Source organism: Saccopteryx bilineata, chromosome 10 (assembly GCF_036850765.1).
Source record: "Saccopteryx bilineata isolate mSacBil1 chromosome 10, mSacBil1_pri_phased_curated, whole genome shotgun sequence".
NCBI lineage: Eukaryota > Metazoa > Chordata > Mammalia > Chiroptera > Emballonuridae > Saccopteryx > Saccopteryx bilineata.
Window position 1 is genome coordinate 42,912,859 of NC_089499.1, and position 24,773 is coordinate 42,937,631.

General features: G+C 51.3%; 1 protein-coding gene across 1 annotated transcript; it reads left to right on the top strand.

Annotated features, from left to right (window-relative positions):
* The first annotated feature begins 893 nt into the window (after positions 1-893).
* Positions 894-23,717, top strand: RBP1 (retinol binding protein 1). The gene is given in 5 exon segments (XM_066244618.1): positions 894-1,041; positions 1,043-1,145; positions 1,603-1,781; positions 21,336-21,437; positions 23,482-23,717. Coding segments are annotated over 5 exon segments (582 nt in total). The 5' UTR covers positions 894-897; the 3' UTR covers positions 23,536-23,717.
* The last annotated feature ends 1,056 nt before the right edge of the window (positions 23,718-24,773 follow it).

A 24,773-nucleotide genomic window follows, 5' to 3' on the forward strand; every position in this document is an offset into this window, starting at 1 on the left:
GCAATGTCAAAGCAATATTTAGTCTTTAATAGAGGGTCAAAAAGTCAACCCACATGATGATGTCATCTTGTTGGCAAAGAAAGAGATTTTAAAGCACTGTGACATATCCCCAGGTGGAAATGAGATGTGATCAAGGATCTTCATTAGAAAGGATGAGAAACAATACAAATGTCAATAGATGAGGGATAAGCTAGATAAACAATAGGCTGTCCTGCAAAAGAATGAGGATACTGCCTATGTACAGATATGGAAATGTCTCCAGAATATATTAAGTGAAAAAAGCGAAATTCAGAACACTGGTGTGCTGCGCTGCCTTTAGGTGACAGGGTCAGAATAAAATCAGCTGTATATTAATAATTGCTTATTTGCATAAAGCAGTAGTTCTTAAACGTGTGGATCCGAACTGCCCAGAGGGCCTTTTTAGCCACACTTCCTTAAAACAACCTCATAAAACCACCTCAGCCTTGCTTCTATTTGGGGGAGGATGTGGAGAGTGCCCCGCTTTTATCGCTCAGAGCTGAACTGCCCAGCTTTCCTGACTCTGACTGGACACCCACCACCCTGGCCATCAGCACGGGGCTTCAGACAAAGGCCTATAAAGTGGCTTCTTTCCTTAATGGTTCCAGCGAACTGGAGAGACTTTCTGTTTCCCAACCCTCAAGTGGCCGCCGAATGTGAGAAGTTCATGGCTTTTGAAAGAATTTACAAACCAACACACATACACACACACACACACACGCACGCACACACACACACACACACACACAGCCCCCATTTCTTCCTTCATAGAAAAGCGAATTGACGGTTTGAAGGAAGGTGGCCGCCGGCCAGGGACAAACCTAGCCCTCCAACATCCCCGCCCCCGCCCCCGCCAAGGAAGGAGGAGCGACGGCTACAATGGAGCCTCCTGCGGGCTTTGTGCGCGCTCGGAATCCAGCTGTCGCCGCCCCGTTGGAGGGTGCACAGTTCCGGGCCGCCCACCAGCCGGGTCGCGTCTGCAGCCACTGCCCCGGCAGAGCCGAGAGCTGCTCCCGCCCACTCCGTGGCCGTCTGGTCCCAGTCGACCCCCGAAATGCCGGTCGACTTCACCGGGTACTGGAAGATGCTGGCCAACGAGAATTTCGAGGAGTACTTGCGCGCGCTCGGTAAGCCGCGGCTCGCCGAGCTCGGCCCGGGGGGCCCCTCCGAGCCGCACGAGGGGGCTCCTCCCCAGAGTATGCGCGGAAAGGGCGTCTGCCGCCAGGGCTCCCAGGGTGGCCAGCAGGCTTCGAATTGGAGGATGGGGGTTGTTAAGGTTCATTGGTGGTAAATATCTAATAGTTGGCTCTAGACATGGATTACTTTGTTAAGAAAGCTGAGCTTGGTTTCCTAGTTTTTGTTTTTAAAGAGTAAGCATAAGGGCGGAAACTTGGTTGCCAAAAAAAAAAAAAAAAAGGAAAGAAAGAAAAAGAAAAAGGCACAAACTGGGTGTACACAGAGATAACCCAAGCGAGAGGAAACCGCAGCTGTTTCTCCCGGGAGAGCAAGCCCCTCTACCTTACGAACAGCTCTCTGAGTATTTTAGCCAACTCTTTGCCTCTCTCTGTCCCGGCATCCCTGCAGATGTCAATGTGGCCCTGCGCAAAATCGCCAACTTGCTGAAGCCAGACAAAGAGATCGTGCAGGAGGGAGACCATATGATCATCCGCACGCTGAGCACTTTTAGGAACTACATCATGGACTTCCAGGTGGGAAAGGAGTTTGAGGAGGATCTGACCGGCATAGATGACCGCAAGTGCATGGTGAGGATTTACCTATACCAGGGCATCTCCTGCCCATGGGGCCTGGCCAAATGCTGCGCTAATTCATTTGAGAAGGGAGCAAGGGACCTTGGCACCCCAGCCCCCAAAGTAGGCAGTACCCACTCATCCAGCATCCCCCTCCGTCTATACCAGACGGTTATAGTTATAAAACTCTGTTTAGTTTCTACTGTATCCAGACAATGGGTCGTGTACCTAATCCTTCCAACAACCTTTGATAGAGGTATGAGTACACCCATTTAACAGATGAGAAAACAGCCTCTAAGAGATGAAGTAACATGCCTGGAGCTGCACAACTAGGGAGGGGCCGGCCTGGAATTCCAAGCATGTTTGTTGCCTGTTCTCTGGCTGGTGGAGGAAAGAGAGAGCAGGAAGGGAGGAAATAAAGAAAAAACACAAGGAGCCCTCCTGGAATGTAAACTTCCTATATGACCTAGCATAGAAGCCACTCAAGGAAGCAAGGGGCACTGTGACCCTTGCCAGAAGCCTTCTGATCTGCCCCTTCCCGTCCCCAAGCGGGGCTTTGGCTCATGACCATCCCCTTTCCCACCTGTCTTCCACTGTGCCTGCTGAGCCTCCTCTGAACCTTGCAGCCAACACCTACTGGGAAGGTCAGCTCTTCTGTAGCTCAGGCCAGAGGATGCAGTAATGGGAAGGGGAGAGGGGAGAGGAGGGAGACCCGCCCCCCCCCCCCCCCGTGTGGGAAGCTGGTGACCGGGAGACCCCAATTAGTGCTGTTACTGCAAACTCCAGAAGGTCAGCCCCAGCCTCCACCAACATTCTGAGGTTGCTGGGAGGTCAGGGTTCTCCGGTCTCCCATTCGCAGTCTCGGGTGCAGGGCTAGCTTATGCTTACTGATGAGGCCCTCCCCCTTCCATCGTTTACTGGGAGTCCGCTGTATGCCCTGAACTGTGCACAGCCCGGTGAGGGAGGGATTAGTCACCCCATATTGTGCAATAACAGGCTCCACAAGGGAAGAGACTTGCAAGAGATGAGATTTGAACCCGAGGTCTTCGGACTTTGAAGCCCATGCTCCTGCTCTCTGCTGGCAGCCTTTGCAGACACCAGGTGGCTGAGGTTTCTTAGGACTGATTGAGCGGTGCTGGTGTGTGGAAACAAGGAGCCCCAGGCCTGGAGGACTCATCCCTTACGTTGAATCGGTTGAATCATCTGAAGGCGGTCGGGAGTGAGTGTGAACCTGCTGTTTGGAATGTCGGCGGAAAGGTGGTAGCCGACAGGGAGTGTCCTTGGAGAAGCCAGTTGTGGTAAAAACTCTGTTGTTGTAGGGACATGTCAGGTTGTGCCTTTAAAAAGACACGAGGCCTCTTAATCTGCCCAGAGGCTCACAGTGGGAAAGGTCTGCCTTCATGAAGTTGGGGGCCCTGCCTTTCAGACCACTGCCCAAGATCTGCTCCCTGGCCCACTGTTTGGAATTGCACTGTAAGAACAGTCACCCCCACTCACTCTTGGGGTACTCACAGAACACAAAAAACATCTCTACTTTGGGTCACCCACAACCTCTGGAATGTGATGGCTTGTACTTGGCTAATTATCTTCACTCTTTTTCTCCCTCTATTAATACGTAAAACATTTACTGATCACCTAGGAATCCTAGCTAATAGTCATCAAGTCCTTACTATGAACCAGGTACTGTTCACATTTTATTTTAATTCAATCTTCACAGCCTTTTACAGAGAAGAAAACTGAAGCAGTACTTCTTGTTTGTGATCTTGGGGAAGCAAAGGAAATGGTAGAGGGAAGATACCAATTTGGTCCGTCAGTGCCACAGTGCCTGCCCTTAACCACTGCACTGTCCCTCCCGCTGTCCCGGCATGCTAGTAGTCCCTGCACCTGGGACAGGGCTGCCGCCCAGCGCGGCACAATCCCTGATGTTCAGGAACTCACAGTTTTCGTGGTAGAAACACACACAGTCCAAACACGGTGAGATCAGTGGTGACAAAGGGAAGCACACAGAGGGGGCCCCAGAAGGGGTTCTGGAGAGGGTCATTTCTGCACTTGATTATAAAAGAAAAGGAGGTGGAAGGGAGGGTTTTGGACACAAAGGAAAAGACACACTGCCGCCTTCTTTTCTTTACCCAGCAGTAGGACAGTGGTAGGTGTGCAGATCAGGGAGACTTTCCTGGGCAAACTAGATGAACTTGGGCAGCACTCAGGGCCACTTTTGCTGTCCTAGGACTTAGTAGATGGCTACTCACTCACCTTGCTATTGCCCATTGGAGGGTGGACAGCCCCACTGCTCAGGCCTTTGGCCCCATCCTCGCCCCCATGGCTGCCCGGGTAGATGGTGGACCATGGTGGAGAGCGTGGCTGCGGAAGGGTTAGGATAAAAGAATTACAGCAACTGTCCAGCCTGAGGCTGGTTAACGGAGGGGAGCTGCATACCAAGGTGCCATGCTGGCTGAGGCCTCTGGGCCCTCAGGGGTCCTGAGCAAGGTGGTGGCCCCTTCTGCTCCACACGCGGTGCACCCACCAGCCAGAAGCAGCAGCTGGGAAGGAGCCAGTCTGTTGTCGCCGTCTTACAGTGCAATTCCATCTCACCTGGGATCAGTCACTCATGTTTTGTTTATTCCTGTCTTGGTCCTACAAGCAGTTTGAGGTGCTTGTTCTGTCTTTGCAGCCCCTGTGTCACTGAGATGAGTCACATGAGAGTCCACCCCTCACAGAGTTCAGGGTGGTGGGGAGACAGACCAAAGCAGCCGGTCATACTTTGATAGTGTGCCATGGAGGAAGGACAGACAGAGAGGACCCCCCCTCCTGGGCCTGGGAGGTCAGGGGAAGTTCCCACAGGAAGTAGAGTCTGTGCTGTGGCTTGAAGGTTAGGCAGGAAGGAGCCAGGCAAACAGGAAGGGGATGAGAGGAAGGTCAAGGCCAAGAGAACAACACTTGGTAAAGGCTATTTCAGATCTGTCCCCACACCAGGCCCTGGGCTCAGTGTGGGGACAGAGTCAGCAAGTCCTCCTGGAGCAGCCAGGCCAGTGGAGGAGACAGCTGCATCTTCAGGCCATTACAGCCCAGTGTTGTGATGGAAACACAGTGGGCCAGGCACAAAGGGCTGGGGGTTGGGGGAGCAGTGTTCACGGAAGGCTCCTCGGAGGAGATCACAGCTGAGTGGGGCCTTGAAGGACAAGAGTTAGGGAAGATGTGCGGAAGGATTAAAGCATTCCAGGCAGAGGGAACAGGCATCGAAAGGCCAGAGGTCAGGAAGGGCCTGGTTGGGAGGAGGTTTTGGGTGGTCAGAGAGATGCAGTCTGGAAGACTTGGGTGTGGCTGGAGTGGAGCATGTGGCCAGAGGAGAGGAGTGATGGGGACCTGCTAGGGAGCCCAGCTGTGGCCTGGACAAGCCTCAGGGAGCTCTTGCTGAGAGAGGCGTGGTCAGGCTGACACTCCCCTCTGAGGCTTCCTGGCTCAGAGGTCCCAACCCGGCCTCTTTTCCATGGGAACACAGATAAGTCCCCAGCCAGAGGCTGAAATCTGGCCTGCAGATGTGTCATGTTTGGCCTGCACAATGTTTGAAAAACTTCAGAGCCAATTGTCAGTGATTGCCAAAGAGTGTAAGATTTCATAGCAAAAAGTCCATATTTCTGGCTGTTTTTACCTAAAAAAAAGAAATCAAGATGCTAAAAATGCTGGGTGCCTGATTATTTCGTGCCGTGTGGCTCCCTGGGACACTGTCCCAGTTGCTCCCTTTAGATGGGACCTTCTCCCGTTTACCGCAGGCTGTCTGCTCAGCCCACCCTGTTACTTGGAGTCGAGGCTCAGCTGGCCGTCGCCATGGTGGCACTGTGGGTTCCTGAGCAGCGGCTAGCAGCAGCAACACCACAGGAATGTTAGAGACACAGATTCTCCGGCCACAGCGCTGGCCAGCCATCTGAGTTTCAGCACACCGCCAGGTGGTACTAATGCAACTAAGGCTTTCCACGACTGCTTTGGAGTCAAGAACCGTCTCTGTGCCTGGGTCTCTCTAAAACCAGGTGTAGAGAGCCACGGCCGCTGACTGGGTTAGTCCAGGTGTAGAGAGCCACGGCCGCTGACTGGGTTAGTCCAGGTGTAGAGAGCCACGGCCGCTGACTGGGTTAGTCCAGGTGTAGAGAGCCACGGCCGCTGACTGGGTTAGTCCAGGTGTAGAGAGCCACGGCCGCTGACTGGGTTAGTCCAGGTGTAGAGAGCCATGGCCGCTGACTGGGTTAGTCCAGGTGTAGAGAGCCACGGCCGCTGACTGGGTTAGTCCAGGTGTAGAGAGCCACGGCCGCTGACTGGGTTAGTCCAGGTGTAGAGAGCCACGGCCGCTGACTGGGTTAGTCCAGGTGTAGAGAGCCATGGCCGCTGACTGGGTTAGTCCAGGTGTAGAGAGCCACGGCCGCTGACTGGGTTAGTCCAGGTGTAGAGAGCCACGGCCGCCGACTGGGTTAGTCCAGGTGTAGAGAGCCATGGCCGCTGACTGGGTTAGTCCAGGTGTAGAGAGCCACGGCCGCTGACTGGTTTAGTCCAGGTGTAGAGAGCTATGGCCGCTGACTGGGTTAGTCCAGGTGTAGAGAGCCACGGCCGCTGACTGGGTTAGTCCAGGTGTAGAGAGCTATGGCCGCTGACTGGGTTAGTCCAGGTGTAGAGAGCTATGGCCGCTGACTGGGTTAGTCCAGGTGTAGAGAGCCACGGCCGCTGACTGGGTTAGTCCAGGTGTAGAGAGCCACGGCCGCCGACTGGGTTAGTCCAGGTGTAGAGAGCCACGGCCGCCGACTGGGTTAGTCCAGGTGTAGAGAGCTATGGCCGCTGACTGGGTTAGTCCAGGTGTAGAGAGCTATGGCCGCTGACTGGTTTAGTCCAGGTGTAGAGAGCTATGGCTGCTGACTGGGTTAGTCCAGGTGTAGAGAGCCACGGCCGCTGACTGGGTTAGTCCAGGTGTAGAGAGCTATGGCCGCTGACTGGGTTAGTCCAGGTGTAGAGAGCCACGGCCGCTGACTGGGTTAGTCCAGGTGTAGAGAGCCACGGCCGCTGACTGGGTTAGTCCAGGTGTAGAGAGCCACGGCCGCTGACTGGGTTAGTCCAGGTGTAGAGAGCTATGGCCGCTGACTGGGTTAGTCCAGGTGTAGATAGCCACGGCCGCTGACTGGTTTAGTCCGTCGTCTGACGCCTGTAGACACGACAGTCGGTGCCCGGAACCAGCAGAAATGGCTCTGCAGTCTCTGCGCAGGCAGAGGCCTGGAGGGACTGAGGTCTGTGTAGCCCAGGGTCCCTCAGCTCTCATTTTCAGTCTGTTCTAGTCAGCTTTTACATGGCCAGCAAGCGAGAGAGGCTATCATTTTGGTGGAAATGTATAGACTAGACCCAGTTTTTCTCTGTTGTCTCTTGTATACCTTAATCCATTGAGATGAAATCTCCAGCCCAGCTTGAAACTATTATCATTTATTGAACCTCGCAGTTATAGGCTTTGGCAGAGTGGGGGACCCTTGAAAAAGGAAGGTGCTCCTCAACTTCAAATAGTGTTCCCCACTCCGGGGCCAGGGAATTCCTCGGAATGATTAATGACTGGGTTCTTTGTTCCCAACTCCCCGCCCCCCACTACCGGAATGAGCAGCTTTTGTGGGAGAAGACTGAGTCTCAGCCAGGAATCACAGCCAGCCTGGCTCTGCGTGGTGGTGGTAGAAGGGCCATTTGTCATCCCACCATGGACACCCAGTCAGGTTTTCCCTGGAGGAGGTGGTTTTGTTCATGCAGGAGTCTGGCGCCTCTGCCCCTGGCTGAGAGACCCTGCCTTCATCTGCAGCTCTGAACTCAGGATGACCCCTTCCTCAGAGCCTGCCTCCTGCTTCTAGACCTCCGCCCCTCTGTGGGGCTCTTTGTTTTTACTGAAAAGGAAAAAAATTCGAATAGCACAGAAGAGAGTCAGCTGAAAGGGAAAGGACCCCTTCCCTCTCTTGGCCTGATTCCCACTCCCCAGAGGTTGTTCTTGTTACTGTTTCTGGTGGATCTGTCTGGAAATCTTCCTCTGTCTATTGATCAGATAATTAGTCAATATCTCTAATGCCAGGAAGGAAGGAAGGGAGGAAGAAAGAAGGAAGGAAAGAAGAGGGAAAGGGCAAAAGAAAGACCCATTTCTCTGCATATTATTTTTTTCACTCATTGATATTTCTTGGGCATCTTTCTGTATCAGCACTTACAGATTTCTGAATTCTGTCCCTTTTAACCATCTCTGTTTCCTTCCCTTACCTCTCTGACTTTCTTATTTCCATCTGTCCATCATCTATTCATCCATCCATCCAATTATATGTGGTATACATAAAATCCACCAAACTACTGTTCACACTTTGGTGTAAATTCTTGCCAGTTTTCTTGATCCTGTTCTTGACTCATTAAAGAGATTTTTTTTTTATTCTTATTTTTAAAAAGCACAATGCCAGTGGCAGAAACAACTCCCTGGGCTGTAGAGCTGGGAGTGTGCCATCAGGTCTGGCAGCCTCTAGGAGCCGCCTCTGCCCGGATCAGGCCCCCTGCATTCGGCTGGAGCGTTTCCAGGATGGAAACACGGAGTCTCTTTCATGTCTTAGCTAAAGTTCTCTGACCTTTGAAATCGGGTCAGCAGCATGCTTTTGAGGATTAGTAAAAGAATTAGATCAACCCAAATAAAATTCACAAAGTAGCTTTCAAGAATCACACTGGTTTGTTAGGTTTTGTTTTTTGTTAGGCCGGAACAAAGGGAAAAAACATGTATTCAATCCTTACTAAGTACCTTGCCTATAATGATTTTAGCTTTTTATTTTATCCCCACAACAACTGCTATTCTGTAAATAACATTATACCCACTTTACAGATGAGACTCAGGCTGGGAGAGGTTAAGAACCTTTGTAACTCAAGGTCACCCAGCCAGCTGGTGGCAGAAAAAGGATTCTAATTAGATACAAGTCTCTGTTACAAGACCTCCCACAGAGCTCTGCTGAGGGCTGGCACTTACTGTGAGCCTCATCACGACATGGAGGTAGACAGTGTTGACAAAGAATGAAGATGTGGACAAGAGTGACCTTCCATGATTGGACACAACATACCTGTTTTCATATCTGCAAAATATGGGCATCATGATTGCTGCGTACAAGTCAAATTCTCAGGCCCATAGAGATAGTACCGGGGACAGTCCCTCATGAAGCCGCAGTGCTGTGTGCAACAAAAAGCCAGAGCCCTTCTGACACCCGAGGCTGGGGGTTTACCATCCCAGACTCGAAGGATTCCTAGGCCCTGACAGTCAACCGGGACCCTTGGCTCCTTGGAGCCTGGAACCAGAAGAGATACGTAGGGCAAGAAACCCCTCCGCCCTCCCCTGCGGGTGTCCAGAGTCTGTAAGCAGAGAACTGTCAAGTCTCTGCAAACCAGCCCTGCAGCCCAGGTCCCACTGCAGACATTCCAATGTGATTGGGGTTTTTTCATATCTGACTTGGAGTTGGTTGAAATCTCTGAGAGCAAGGACCACACTGGTTCACAATAGCTTCCTCTGGGGAAGCCTTTGTACTGCTGTCTCTGTTGTATAAATTAAGTTGTGCTAGAGTTTGTGTTCATACACACACACATACACATCCCTGTCCTCCAAAGGGGAACCCCAGGTCTCTGTTATGCTGCCTAATTGCCTCCATTAGAGCACATTTGTTTTAGTTAACTAACCAAAAACTTCCCTATTAAAGACTTCTTTAATAAGCAAATCTTAGAGTGCTAGCTAGCTGTCCTTAATAGCTGGATGTTAAAGAGTCTCCCCTTCCCTCCTGCCTTCCCCCTTCTTCCCTGGCTGCGGTCTGAGGACAGCAGGGGAGGAACTGCATAAACAAGGTGGGCATGAGGGAGGAGTTCGGGATATAGGGAACCCAGGCTGCAGGACCCACCTTTGCCAGCCTCGCAACAGACTGGCCCTGCACTCGGAAAATGGGGGGAGGATCCCATCTTGCAGTGTGCGATGAGTCAGAAAAGTCATCTTACTCTTTGACTCAGAGATCCCACGTATGGGATTATATTCCAGGGAAATCATTTAAAAGAAAAAAGAAACTGTATCTAGCCGTAGGAAGGTACCTGTGGCTGTCCTATCCCCAGTGACCCAGAGAAGCATAGCCACCGTGTGAGGGCTACTCTGTGGCAGCCACTGCCCTAGCACTCTCCCTATATCATGTAATCCTCCGGCAGTCCTAGAGGGGGCGCTGCTGTCCTGTTTCAGAGACAGGGACCTAAAGGGGCTGCCCCCAGCACACTACTGGTGATCCTCCTTCAGGTCTCTCTGACTCCTGCTCTGTATGATTTACAGAAGAGACTGCCTCCTGCAGGTGTTCCTAACCACGGTGATTACAGTGACTGGCGTTTTAATTCTGTAGACCACCACGTAGTCACGTAAATGATCACTGTGAAGATATATGAAAAGCGTTTGTGGGCAATCAGTCAACCAGTTCCATAGGTTCTGCTGCTTAGCATCTGCCTGTCTCTTGCCTGTAGTAATAATAACAATTAGCATCGCTTGTGCTCACTGTGTGCCAGGCTTAGCGCTTCCCATGGATTATTTCATTTAATGACTGCAGTATCTTCACATTGATCTCCCTTCTACAGTGTTCAACACTGCAGCCCCGTTTTCTCACTCTAAAAAGGGAATCTGGCCTGACCAGGTGGTGGCGCAGTAGATAGAGTGTCGGATTGGGATGCGGAAGGACCCAGGTTCGAGACCCCGAGGTCGCCAGCTTGAGCGTGGGCTCATTTGGCTTGAGCAAAGAGCTCTCCAGCTTGGACCCAAGGTCGCTGGCTCCAGCAGGGGGTTACTCGTTCTGCTGAAGGCCCACGGTCAAGGCACATGTGAGAAAGCAATCAATGAACAACTAAGAAGTCGCAACGCGCAACGAGAAACTGATGATTGATGCTTCTCATCTCTCTCCGTTCCTGTCTGTCTGTCCCTGTCTATCTCTGCCTCTGTTAAAAAAAAAAAAAAAAAGGGAATCTGATCATGCTACTCTAACCTCAAGACCCCCAGAAGCTTCTCCAGTGCCTCGAGCTCTTCAAAACATGGTCCAGGCCCTGGCCAGTTGGCTCAGTGGTAGAGCGTCAGCCTGGCATGCAGGAGTCCTGGGTTCGATTCCTAGCCAGGGCACACAGGAGAAGCGCCCATCTGCTCCTCCACCCCTCCCCCCTCCTTCCTCTCTGTCTCTCTCTTCCCCTCCCGCAGCCAAGGCTCCACTGGAGCAAAGTTTGCCGGGGCGCTGGGGAAGGCTCCATGACCTCTGCCTCAGGCGCTAGAATGACTGGTTGCAACAGAGCGACGCCCCGGAGGGGCAGAGCATCGCCCCCTGGTGGGCAGAGCATCGCCCCCTGGTGGGCATGCCGGATGTATCCCGGTTGGGTGCCTGCGGGAGTCTGTCTGACTGCCTCCCCATTTCCAGCTTCGGAAAAATACAAAAAAAAAACCCAACCAGACAAAAAAAAAACATGGTCCACACCAGCCTCTTCAGCCCCATTCCCTACCTCACACCTTACACTTGCTCCCATCTCACCCTTTGCAGGAGCTTTCACTTGCCATGCTCACTTCCCTGGGATAAGGCCCCTGTCTCTTCCCCCAGGAGGATAACTTCTCTTTGGTTGAGACCAGTCCAGGCTTAACTGCTCCATCGATCTTGTCCTGACTCACCAACCCACCTCATCTCTGCCTTCTGCCTCACTGCTTCTCTCTGCAGGTGCTGCTCCTAGGGTACCTGTGACACTTGTCAATGGCAGCGGGATCACACCTTTGTATCTTCAGTGCCCAGCACAGTGGGCTCCAATGTGTTTGTCAAATGAGTATTAAGTAAAAATAGCCAACCTTCAAACAATATAAATGCTAGCCATTGCCCTATCACTGCACGATCCACTTGCCATTTAATAATAGCTAAGTTTGTCCGTTATTTCCCATGTGCTAAGAATTCTGAGCACTTTCTGTCCATTCATCCTTTAATCCTCACAATTCCCTGGTGAAGATGCCGGAATTCTTCCTATATTATAAATGAAGAAAAGGCAGAACAGGTATCTCCTCTGAGATGAGGTGGCTGGCGGAACATGGTTTAGATCCGGGTGGTCTGACTCTAGATTGTTACCAGAGCAGATGAGATCATTGTGCTGTTAAGGGCTCAAAGCTCTGGGTTAACTTCTCTGTGAAATGCTTGAAATCTCAAATGCAGTGTCCCCCATGAAGTAGTAGTGTTGTGGGATGGAACTGTCAGGGGCAGGGGAGTGACATCTGGTTTACGTGCCATTCTGCCCGACAGTGGAGACTACTTTGCTGGCCAAGAACCCCAGCTTCAAGGGCTGAGGGCACCCGATCCTTGTCCACAGCGCAGCCCCCTCTGAGGCCGGGTCTGGCAGTCTGGCTGGTTTGTAACCAGTGTAGCTCTGGAACGAGACTGTCATCTTTAGAATTCCATCTCTGCCATTTAAAATACACCACCCTTAAGCCAGTGACTTCACCTCTCTGTGCCTTTATTTGTCTGTGAAATAGGGATAATTATAAAGGATATCTACTCCCTGGTAAGGGATAGATGAAAGAAAGTCTGCACTCAACTGCTCTAGCAATATGAGTTGTTAATATCCGCTCACCTTGTAAAGCATGTCCTCTGAAAGACAAATCCTGGGGGTGGTGACATGTGAAGGGACACCCAGCCATCCGGGGAAAAGCTAGCCGGGTCACTGGGTGGAGGCAGGCCTGAAAGGGCGTGTGCCCCTCCACACCTGAACACATAGGCTGGGCAAGGTCAAGGGCAGAGGGCATCTACCACCTAGCAAGTGTTTTATGTGTCCCACACTGAAATAGGTCCTTGCGGCCCCTTGTTTCATTTTCTCCTGTAGCTCTGGCCTGTGGCAAACTCTTTAGCCCATTTTGCAGATGAAGAAATGGAGGCTCAGGATGTGGAGTAAATTGCTTGGGGTCATGCACTAGAAAGAGGAGGGCAGGGATTGGAGCTCAGGCCTGCCTCTACCCAAGGCTGTTGGTGGGTCTCTCCTGAATGGCTAGCACAGGAAGGAGAACTGCTCTCTGGTGGCTGGGCCAGACCCAAGCTCACCTGCCAGGCGGGTGCTGTTCCATAGTGACTGACAGCATCCATCCATAGTGACGGCATCCGTGACAGCAAGATAGTCATGTGGGAACATAGGGCAGCTGTGGGTTCCAAGTCCAGCAGAAGGGGCTTTAAGCCATGACTGGTACTCTTACTGGCTGTGTGCCCAGGGGCATGATGACCAAGTGCTACAGGCCCAAGAAAACTGGGGCCTTTGCCACTCCAGTGGCTAACCCAATTTTATAAGGCTAATAATCTATGGAAGAATAAACAGCCACGTTGCCTGGGATAGTTTGTCTAAAAAAAACATATGGGTGCTCATTGTCTGAAAAATTACAAGAGTACCCCTAGAATGTTTTCCTGCCATTCATTCATTCACTTATTCACTCAGTGAATGGTAATGTGCATTTTCTCCTAGTAGATTCTAAGGTGGGGGCTGGTATCCTGCTGTGACTAAAAGGATCTCAGACCCCAGGGAGCTCTCCATCAAGAGCTCCTGACCTGCTCACTCTCCCTTGGTTACTGGTTATGGGGCTAGCATCTCTTATCTCCTGGGAGCTGTTTGTTTCTGTTCTCCTTGAAAGATAAAAAGTGGAGGGTAGCCTCTGCCCTCCAGAACCCCTCTGAGCACTCTCTGGCTGGACAGCCCCTCCCTTACCCATCTGCCCCACCTTCGGACAGACCTAATAATCCTCGCACTGGCCTGAGTAGCAGAGCCAGTGCTGCCTGCCGGATAAGCAAACATCTGGATTGTCCATGGCACAGGTTAGGCTGGTTGGAGCCACGGAGAAGTGAATTTGAGGAAAAAGGAAGACCATGAGTGGTCTCTGCAGTAAGTCCACGAGTTGGAGGAACAGGATCAGGCTCCATGAGGAGGGTCATGCCAACAGTCCAGCCAGGCCAAGCCCGTTTAGAAGCCTCCCTCATGTAGCCCCTGACCTCCCTGCATCTCTCCAGGCTGTTCCCTCTTCCGGGGAGTCCGTCATGCCTCTTTTCCAGTTTTTACTTTTTTCTGAAGCTGGAAACGGGGAGAGACAGTCAGACAGACTCCCGCATGCGCCCGACCGGGATCCACCCAGCACGCCCACCAGGGGCGAAGCTCTGCCCACCAGGGGGTGATGCTCTGCCCCTCCGGGGCGTCGCTCTGCTGCCACCAGAGCCACTCTAGCGCCTGGGGCAGAGGCCAAGGAGCCATCCCCAGCGCCCGGGCCATCTTTGCTCCAATGGAGCCTTGGCTGCGGGAGGGGAAGAGAGAGACAGAGAGGAAGGAGGGGGGGTGGAGAAGCAAATGGGTGCCTCTTCTATGTGCCCTGGCCGGGAATCGAACCCGGGTCCCCTGCACACCAGGCCGACGCTCTACCGCTGAGCCAACCGGCCAGGGCCCAGTTTTTACTTTTTAACTGAATATTCTTGGTGTTTTTTGGTGTCAGTTCCAGCATTCCTTCCAGTATGACTCCCTCCAGGAACGCTTCCTTGCTGGACCTCTGCCCCACTTCAGAAGCTGATGACATACCTTCCCCCTTGCACAACTACCGTCACCTGCCGCGAGCCAGCACTTCCTGTCCTGTTGGAATTCTCTCTCTGCTTGTCTTCTTCTCCAGTAGTGTGTGAGCTCTTGAGAGCAGGGTCTTGGCCTCACCTGCCTCTGTTTACAGTGCCGGACGCTATTGTGCAGGTGTGGAACCCACAGTTGCTGAATGTTGTTTCCCTGCGTGGAACAGTGCTGCACGTCCTACTGCTAATTCAAAGGGCAGCCTAGATCAGGGAACGGCAGAGCGCAGTAGCCAAGAGTGCTACTATACTCAAATCTCATCTCTCCACTTTCTGGGTGGATTACCTTAAAGCCTCAGTCTCCCCATCTATAAAATGAGGGGAAGCATAATTGCTCCAGGATGTTTAAAGAGTCAACTTGCTATGACCCACGTTCTGTTTAATATCCTGCCTAGCACACAGTGAGTATTCAGTAGTGTTTTTAGAATGAGGATGGTGACAGTGCTAATGATAATGGTCCTCTTCCTTCCACCAGGATGCCTTCTCTAGTACCCCAGGCTGGGTTGGGTGCCCATCACACATCCCAGCACAGAACACAGGTGGGTGCGTGTCAGTTTATATGTTTGCCCTCCCTCCGTCTGTGCCGCGGGCAGAGCTTGGATCTAGCTCAGCCTCAGGGCCACCGCCAATGCCAGTCCCAGAATGACTGAGTGCAGTTCCACAGGAGCCCCGTGACCATCTCCAGCTCCATTTCTCTCCTCTCCATCCAGAACCTTGGCCTCATGGGGCCTTGAGTTCTCTGACAGTGTTTTTTTTTTATTTAAATTGATTCTGGGTACTTTTTTGTAAATGCTTAAGGAATTTAAAAAAGGACACGTCGAGATGAGTCTTAACATTTCATCATTTTGTTTGTCCTGAGAATTTGTTATCATTTGTTGTAAGCTTCTTCATGGTCTTAGAACTGTATTCTTCTGTGCCCACAAAGGCCTTTTTGTGGCTTTACTGGTTTGTAATAGTTGCTTTTAACAGCTTTTATGTCCCTAATTACTTGTTCACATTTTAAGGCCTTATTAATTTAGTTTTAATCTGCTTTTAGAGTGAATTGGCTTTTCCCCTGAATGTGCTGATTTTAGATAATTGCCAGCCCCCTAGGAGTGGATCAGTAGAGGTGGAGCCAGCTCATCCACTTAGGCATCAGCCTGGCCTCGGAGGCGGCTAGCGGATGCCTCTGCCCGAGAGCACTGGGTGTAGTGATGGCTCAACTCCTAATCCCCAGGTGGCCTGGGCTGCTTACTCAACTAAGCTTTATTCTATTTTATTTTATTTTATATTTTTCTGAAATGAGAAGCAGGGAGGCAGAGAGACAGACTCCCACATGTGCCCTACTGGGATCCACCCGGCATGCTCACCAGGGGGCGATGCTCTGCCCATCTAGGGCATTGCTCTGTTGCAACCGGAGCCATTCTAGCTCCTGAGGCAGAGGCCATGGAGCCATCCTCAGTGCCTGGGCCAACTTTGCTCCAATGGAGCCTTGGCTGCGGGAGGGGAAGAGAGAGACAGAGGATGGAGAGGAGGAAGGGTGGAGAGGCAGATGGGCGCTTCTCCTGTGTTCCCTGACAGGGAATCAAACCTGGGACTTCCACATGCTGGGCCAACACTCTACCACTGAGCCAACCGGCCAGGGCCTAGGTTTCATTTTTAACAGCTCTAAAGCTTGAAGGTCAAGTGAAACATGGAACCGTCCCAGCACAGTACTAGGCATTTGGCAGGTTCTCTGTACCCTCCTTGCCCTTCCCATCTGCTCACATATTTAACACAAGCTACAGAGGCTGAGGACTGCCTTATTGTCCCAGGAATCCTCAAAGGGTGAAGCATACTTTAAAATCAAACTCCACGAAGAATGGCCAATTTGCATCATCTAGTGATTCACATCATGGATTTTCAATCCCCTTTCCCCCAACTTAAAAAGCACACGTGGGTCAATGCTGGCTCTGGCCTCTGCAGCCAGAATCACCATGGGTAAGACCTGCCTTCTTAGGACCTGGCTCTAGAACCAGAGACAACAAGATTCAGTCCCAGCCCTCAGGGAGGTGGCCCATAGCAGAGGGCCTCCTAGAGCTGGGCGGTGAGTGTCAAGGGATGACTGGTCATCTCCCACGTCCCATTCACTGGAGTGGGTTTTTGGGCTTTGAGAACTATAATTAATGGCACAAATTCTCGAAGCCAACTTGAATCCCACTGGTTGTGGTTCATGCCAGGTCACTGCTGAGAGGTGGATCCATTTATTGGGAATGGCCTGTCACTCCTCGTACAGGTCACTTGCATGGGGCAAGGAGACCTCGAGGCTTCCCTGGGACATACTTCCTCAGGCTGCCTGTGAAAGGCAGGTTTTTGTGTCACTGGCCCCCATGCAGCAGTGCCAGCTGGGCTTCCTAAGTGGTCAGGGCAGCTAGATAACGGCTTTAAAGCGACAGTCCCTTGTCAGAGTGACAAAGCTGTCTTCATTCATCTGCTGGTGCATGTCTTTCTGGGAAAACTGCTGACAAGGCCAAAGTATTGGAGATGATTAGTTTTTAATAGAAAAGTTAGACTGGCTTCACTTTACAACCAGCTGTTCTGGGCTCCGGTCCGTTTGCAGACCTTTAGGTGGTGTATGCAGTGAGAGTTACTGTTAGGAGGGGAGTTGAGTATGGTCGTACTTCCTCCCTGTCCTTGGGTTCTTCTGAATTTCATTTCCAAGGTGAAGTGCCAGAGCTAATGGGGCTGGGGCACTGGAGGCAACACTGCCCATCCCTTGGTTTGTACCCTGTCCACCTCAGCCCCAGAGCATCAGCCTCCCTGTGCCACCTGAAAAGCATCAGAAACATCCTCTTGGCTGAAATTCCGCCATTCAATGGAATAAGCAGTGGTGAGAGGCCAAGCTAGAAAACTAGATTGAATGAGATCTTAGGGACCCTGCCAGATTTGGCATTCACAGGACAAGCTGAAACCCTGGCGGGCCTTCAGTGCTGCTGGTCTAGTGCAGGTGGCTGGCTGCTTACTGCCGAGGGTCACAGAGTAACCTCTTCTTAGTCCCAGGAAAGGCTGTTATCAGAAGTTATGTTCTGAGTCATAAGAAAACAAGTGACCACTGTTACCCATTACCCTTGCAACATTGCTTCTTTCTTTCTTCCTTTCAGTTGTTTTGGATGTTTGTCCTTCTCCCTGAATCCCCACCCCCTTTTCTATTCTTAGGACAAATCTGATTCTCTGGGCAATGGCTAGTTTGTTGCCACAGGGTACAAAGCTTAAAAAGAAAAATCCCAGCCCACCACAGGTGAATGTGGGACAGCAGGGTAGGAGAACTAAATCACCTTTCTGGAGCCATCAGAACTATCAGAGGGAAGTCTCCAAATAGATCCTCTGCTTCAACAAAGACTAATTAAATTTTACAGGAAGGGACACGAACAGAGCGGTGCTCCTTGGCAACCAGCTCAGCAGGCAGCCCTGCAAGGTCTTCTGTTTGGAGCGGTGTCTCCAGGAAGGGAGGAGCTTCCGAAGCATTTAGCCATGATAAATAGCATGTCCGTCAGTTCTTCATTTATCTCCAACTTAAAAAAAAAAGAAAAGAAGACTAGTTATTGTTCAATTCAGCAAGCAAACCCCATTCATATCCATGTATCCATATCTGAGCCTCACATGCCAGCCCTAGGCATTTGATGTATTTTTCTCTCATCCTCAGCACAACCTCGTAAAGTAGGCTTTTCAGGTGCCTGAACACCACACAACAACCACCCCCAAACTTAATAACTTAAAGCAACAACTGTTTATTCTCATGATCCCATGGATTCATAGGACAGCTCTTCAGCCCCATGTGACTGCATTCAGCCAAAGGCTCAGCTGGGGACTCAGTTCTTCTGCAGTAACTTCTCTTTCTTGTCCTCCAGGGCTTTTCCACATGGCCTTTCTCTTCAGTGGTCTAGCCTGGACTTCCTAAAGTACACCAGTTTGGTTCCAAGGGGTAGGACTTCTGAGAGGACATGCCCTCAGCATTCAAGCGCTTCCAAAGACTCAGAAGGGCCCTGCACTTGGTTTAATGCTCTGGTTTTCACTGCCTTAAATTTTTTAATAATTTTTTAAAATTTATTGATTGATTTTAGAGAGAGGGGAAGAGAGAGAGAGAGAGAGAGAGAGAAAGAGAAAGAAAGACAGGCAGAAACATCAATCTGTTCTTGTATGTGCCCTGACTGGGGATCGAACCCACAACCTTGGCACATCTGAACAAAGCTCTAACCAACCAAGGTATCTGGTCAAGGCGCTTAATCATTTTTTAAAAAGAAGCCCATCGTTTTTATTTTGTGCTGGTCCTCACAAACAATGTAGCCATTTCCTGAATATTGTGTAACAATTAAAATAATGCTTATGGAGAAAATGTGTTGAAGTGATTGCTTCTATTAAATGAAGAAACTAGGGTACGAAACCACAAATGATGCGAACCTAATTTTAAAAAACAGAAATATAGGCCTGACCTGTGGTGGCGCAGTGGATAAAGCATCGACCTGGAATGCTGAGGTCACCAGTTCAAAACCCTGGGCTTGCCTGGTCAAGGCACATATGGGAGTTGATGCTTCCTGCTCCTCCCCTGTTCTCTCTCTATCTCTCCCTCTCTCTCTCTCTCCCCCCTCTCTCTCTAATAAAAATTAATAAATAAAATATAAAAAAGTAAATAAAAAAACCAGAAATATATATGTTTATCAATAGAAAAAATGAGTAGGCAAAAATACACCAAAATGTTAGAGTCTTTATCTTTGAAAAAGCAAGATTACAGGTATTCTTCTCATTTCTGTGTTCTTTTTTAAGCATTTCCTGTGCTTTCTGGTATAAAGGGTGTGAAGATGCTCACTGACTCTCATATTTCCAGTAGAGGCAGAAGTGTGTATAGCGTAGCTGAGAACCAGTGATCCTCTGTTGGTCTCTGCTTGAGCCTGGAGCCCTCAGTATGCAGACTCTGGATAAACATGAAGAGAAGCTCTGTTGATTACAGAGCCAAGGGCTCTGAGGAGCTCCTTGAAACCAAGAACTGTCTGATTTCTCATTCCTCTCTTCCTTCCATGGGCCTGGCATGGACAAGGCACCCAGCGAATGGACAATTTGTCTTTTGACTTGAAGTCATTAATGGTCATTACCCATGACACACCTTGTCAGATGTTAACTTCATTATGTTCTGACTTGGAGGTGGGACCTTCTCTCTGACTTGGGGCTGGACATGCGCCCTAAATGAGCTCTGTGGGGAGAAGAGTCGCTGCCACCCCAAGTCCTCCCATGCCTCATACCCCTGAGGGAACACAGCTGGCACCACCTGGCGCCCTTGTGCATGTGTCTCCTTGCAGGAGTCATCCCAACAGCAGAGGGCAGTAGTGATCAAGAAGCCCAGGAAAGAGATGGTTTGGGCGGCAGGAGAAGGTGGTCTTCCTATAGGGAGTGGCCACACTCACCCCACACCCATTTCCCTGATTTCTCCTTCTCTTTAATCCTTATCAGGCTGTTGTTGACTGTCCTGACTCAGCTGAGCAAGGCTGGGAACACAAAAATCCTAGAACCTTACCTCTAAAGCCAGGGCCTCTGAGTTAATGGCCTATGGCCCACCCCTCTCCTATGACAGATGGGAACACTGGATCCCAGAGAAGGGACTTGCTCAGCCACACAGTGACCAAGGGGCAGATGGAGTTCTAACTGCTACGGTGGGGAAGCAGGCTGTTCAGAAGGAGGGGGTAGCTGCAAGTAGTGTAGATGCCCACTGTACCGACACACAGGTCCCAGCCCAGACCATGAGCTCCGGGACGGTCTCATTTCTAAATTCCAACACTCTGAGCTCCTTATTTCTGGGTGGACCCTTTGCCGCTCCAGTAAGACTGATGGCTGCCACTGGCCCAGGCTGGGCCTCCCCCCAGTATCTGTCTCCCCTTGAGCGCACCCATCGCCTGGCAGGGCAGCCAGAGCTCAGGGAAGATGTGGAGGCTCAAAGGTGGTGGGTGGGCATGGTAGCGAGCACTGACACGGCAGGGGGCTTCCTCTTTGCCCTCCAGTTCCCTGGTCCCCTCCCACGGAGCTTCCTCGGCGTGGCTGTGCTGTCTCATCTCTGTGCTTTCGTCTCAGGGAGCTCCCTCAAGCGCCCCTCTGCCCAGCACCTCCTGTGCTCTGCTTCAGCTCCGTTCTTCACCCTCCAAGGCCCAGCCCTGGGCCTCCTCCTCCGAGCTTCTCCTTCCCTGGCTCTCATCTGGATTCCTGCTGCCATGGTCTGTAACTGGTCACCCTGGGCCACTTAGGGAAGCAGGGAAGCTCAGTGGGGAGGGAGGCTTCGGAGCCCCGCAGGTCTGTGTTCCAAACTGGCTCTGCCATTGACCATCTGGATGAACTTGGCAAGTCTGTGAAGTGGAGATGCTAATCCGTGCTCCGAGTGGACAGTCAGGAGGGTCCAGAGACGCACAGGGAGCGCCAGGAGGTGCTGCCGTTGTTCCTCGGTTGGTTATTTATATCTGAGCTCATTCTGCATGAGATGAACAGCTCTTTAAAGGCAACAGTGTGGTCTTTTTGGTGTCTCAGGACCTTGCAAACGAACAAATGAGTGGACGGATGAATGAATGAATTCTGGAGATGGGCAGGGGAGTCTGTACAGGACAGCAGCCCTCAGGTGCCTGCACCTGGTGTGCACTCAGCCCTCGGAAGCCCCTCCCCCTTCCCTGTCCCGTTCTCAGCCTTTGCACTGACAGCCCCATCCCAGTGACATTTTCTCTTCTAATCACCCTTTTAAATGAAATTTATTAAGGATTTTGTACTCTTAAAACTGATTTGCACATTTTAATAAGAGCACATGATGGACAGGGACTATCAGGCTGCAAATTTTCTATAAGGAACTTGACTGGATATCTCTATCAAGGGTGCCGCTTCCCTTCCTCCAGCCCCCAGGGGATGCTTGCTCAAGACTGTCATAAACTGTGTCTTTGTTTGGCAGACCACCGTGAGCTGGGACGGGGACAAGCTCGAGTGTGTGCAGAAGGGTGAGAAGGAGGGACGCGGCTGGACCCAGTGGATTGAGGGTGACGAACTGCACCTGGTAGGTTCCTGGGGAGGGTGTCGGCCGGGCCAGGCTGCACCCGAGAGGCCCTGGTCACGGTTGAGGTCCCAATGAACCTTGGTTCTGCTCTGAAGTTTCTGTTCCCAGGGCCTGGCGAAGATGCTGAGCAATGTGTGTTCTAGGTATAGGCTGAGCCACCTGCCACTCAGAGGGAGGGGGTGGGCCCTTTCGCTTTCCCTCCCCGTTTCTATCCTCTGGGCAACCCTCTGGGCCAAGCACTGGTGTTTTCAGGGCGAGCACGTGGAGGCTCCCATCCAAGTGACACAGCTAGGAAGTGGCAAAACTAAATTTACTCCCAAATGAAGTCTATTTCCACCATGCCCAGAGGCAGATTAAGGTCGGTTGAGGCCCCGGGGGCAGAATACTGGACCCCTTACATTAGAAAAAAGTGTAAATTTGGAGTTTTGCGGGGCCCTTCAGAATTCGGGGCCCCGGGGCGCACCCAGTGCGCCCGCTGTTACAGCTGCCTCTGACCCTGCCAAATTGTGGCAGACATGAACCTAGAATTCTCTAAGCTTCTCTAAGGCATGATCGTAACAATCTAGGTCGGGAGAGGAGAAACCTTTCTCAGCTCAGGTGTGGGCCCCCTCACCCTGTCCTCCAGCCTGGGCCCCCTGGACAAAGCCATGTCTACTCCATGCATTGTCTGGGAAAAGCACAGACAAATCCAGAGTCGGGGCCTTAGCACTTGGAGAGCTGAACTAACATGTGTCCTCTGAGAGGAGACCTCTCATCGCTCTTTCTGTCGCCCCGGAATCCCCAAGTATCTTCCTTCTAAGAAAGGAGCATGACCCAGGGACCTGGGTTCTAGTCCTGACTCACTGGGTGCCTTTGAGTAGATACCTTTCTTCCCTCAGCGTCATCTGCAAAATGTCCTACCACATAGGGGTTCTGCAAAAATGAGGGTCTGCAAGATGTGTGCGGGGGAAGAGGCACAGGGCAGTATTTTCAGAGGCAGCTGAGGACGATACAGAGAGCCTAGGCTGCAGTGCCTGACCTTGGCCCTGGGCTTCTGCTTCCTCACTGCAGAGAAATGAGGAAGGTTATATAATCTCCACGGGCCTTTTTAGCTCAGTAGTCCTGTGGTTCTGTGACAAACTGGGGGCCACAGGCCTCTTCTATTTGGCCATCAGTGGGCTTTAAACTCCTTCAGCCAACAATTTAAAAATCAAGAGATGTCATATAAATATTCTGATTTCTATCTATCCTTCTATCCTCCTTCAAAAAAATACACGTTGAGGCCCTGGCCTGGTAGTTCAGTCGGTAGAGCATGATCCCAATGTCCAAGGTTGCACATTCGACTCCCGGTTGGGCACATACATGAATCAACCAATGAATACCTAAATAAGTGGAATAACAAATCAGTGTTTCTCTCTCTCTAAAAAAACACCTTGGAAGGTGTGCAACACTGCGCTGCCATTCTCCCTGAGAGCAATCAGCAGGGGCTGCCCTTAGGCAGGGCAGGGCTTTTCTTGACTATATTTCAGTACTACCCAGGAGCTTTTAATAAGAGCAACTCCAGTGCTCTACTTACTGAGATACCGATACAGCTTGTCTCACCTGGGCCCAGGCATTTTTCCAACTCCCCAGCTAACTCCAACGTGCAACTAAAGCTTGGAACCACTGCACTAGTTTGCCACCTATTGAAGCCCCTTGGCGGCGGGGGATTTGAGCCATGAGCCTGGGCCTGATTTCTTCCAAGGCTGGCCACAGACTCTGTTCTGAGTTAGGCCCAAGGTTCTTAGAGCCTTTTGGCCCCCTCAGGAGGCAGTGAGTGCATCAGAGGGTCAATCCCATCGGTCAGGTCTGAACCACATCTGTTTCCCAGCCAGTTCCGTTTACGGGCGGTAGCCTGATCTCCACTGATCCAGTTCAGCCGACTTTCCAAGGAATTGGTTAATTCAAACCAACTCTTGGGGAAAATGGCAGCCACTGAGTATTTTTAAAATTTCTGCCCCTGGATGTACTGAGCCCCAAGCGTGACCTTGCTCTGGCCAACAACCAGCATCTGTTTTTGTTTCAGGAGATGAGAGTGCAGGGTGTGGTCTGCAAGCAAGTGTTCAAGAAGGTGCACTGAAGCCGGGCCGACCTCGGTCTCGAGGAGTGGGTGGCGTGGACGTGTGGGCCAGGGTCCCACTCTCTGCACAGCATGGGGCAGAGATGTCCAGCCACCCCCAGGTATCTGCTAGCAGTCTGGCTCTTGACCTTGTCTCTTTTCCTTTTCTTAAAACCATCCCAATAAAAGTGATTTCTGCTCAAGATGTCTGTTTTGAAGAAGCTTCACAACCCCACTGTGCTCACTTTTTCTCTGGAATTAGCTTCTGATGCCTCTCCTGGACACAAGGGGAAAATCCAGCCGCACGTCATGACCTGGCACCTGTGTGATCTTTCCCCCGGGGCACTGGCTCGGGTGTGGGGAACACGGCCTGACATTCAGTTCATCTGTGCACCTACCACATTACCTGTCCAGTCAGGGCCACCGTGCACCGAGCGTCACAGAAGCCGGAGAAGGTGCTCGCTGAGGGAACTTAGAGCCTAGTTAGGAGACCTGACCAACAGAGGTCTCTGACTCCGCGTGTACACATCGGAGACGTTCTAAAAACTGTTTGCTAATGAGGTGGGACTGGGTAGCAGCTAGGAAACAGCGAGAATGAGGTGAACTTTAATCAGAGGCAACTGCCAATTGGATTTGATTTCAGAGGGTCATGAACCAACCTCAGACCATCCCTGCCTCATCTATGCGCTGATAGAAAACCTTCCCTTTCACTATGTGTGTGTGTGTATGCATTTGTTTCTCTTGAATTTATTGAGGTGACATTGGTTAATAAAATTATGTAGGTTTCAGGTGTACAGTTCTATAATACATCATCTATATACTTTATTGTGTTCACCACCCAAAGTCAAGCTTCCTTCCATCACCACCACCACCACCACCCCCCGTTTACCCTCTTCTGCCTCCCCCACCCCTTCGCTGTCACAGATGAGACTAACTTGCACATTCCTCTAGAAGAGGGCAAGCAACCTCAGGTTCATACTAAAGTATAACTTGAGTTCCCAGCTGTGCCTTTGATTAAAGAAGCACAGGAAAACTGAAGGGTGAGTGAGGAGGGGGGCGACCATGGATAGGGAAGCCCCTGGGACTTACTTTGAGGGACCCCTTAACAGCAAGGCTGCCCAGGTTGTGCCCTGCCCCTCGGAACAAGGACTGGGTTAGGAGTCAGAGGCGCTGAGTTTGAATCCCAGCTCTACCACAGGGCAACACCACACTTCTCTGGACCTTCTCCAGTCAGCACACCACAGGAATGACCCGCCTCA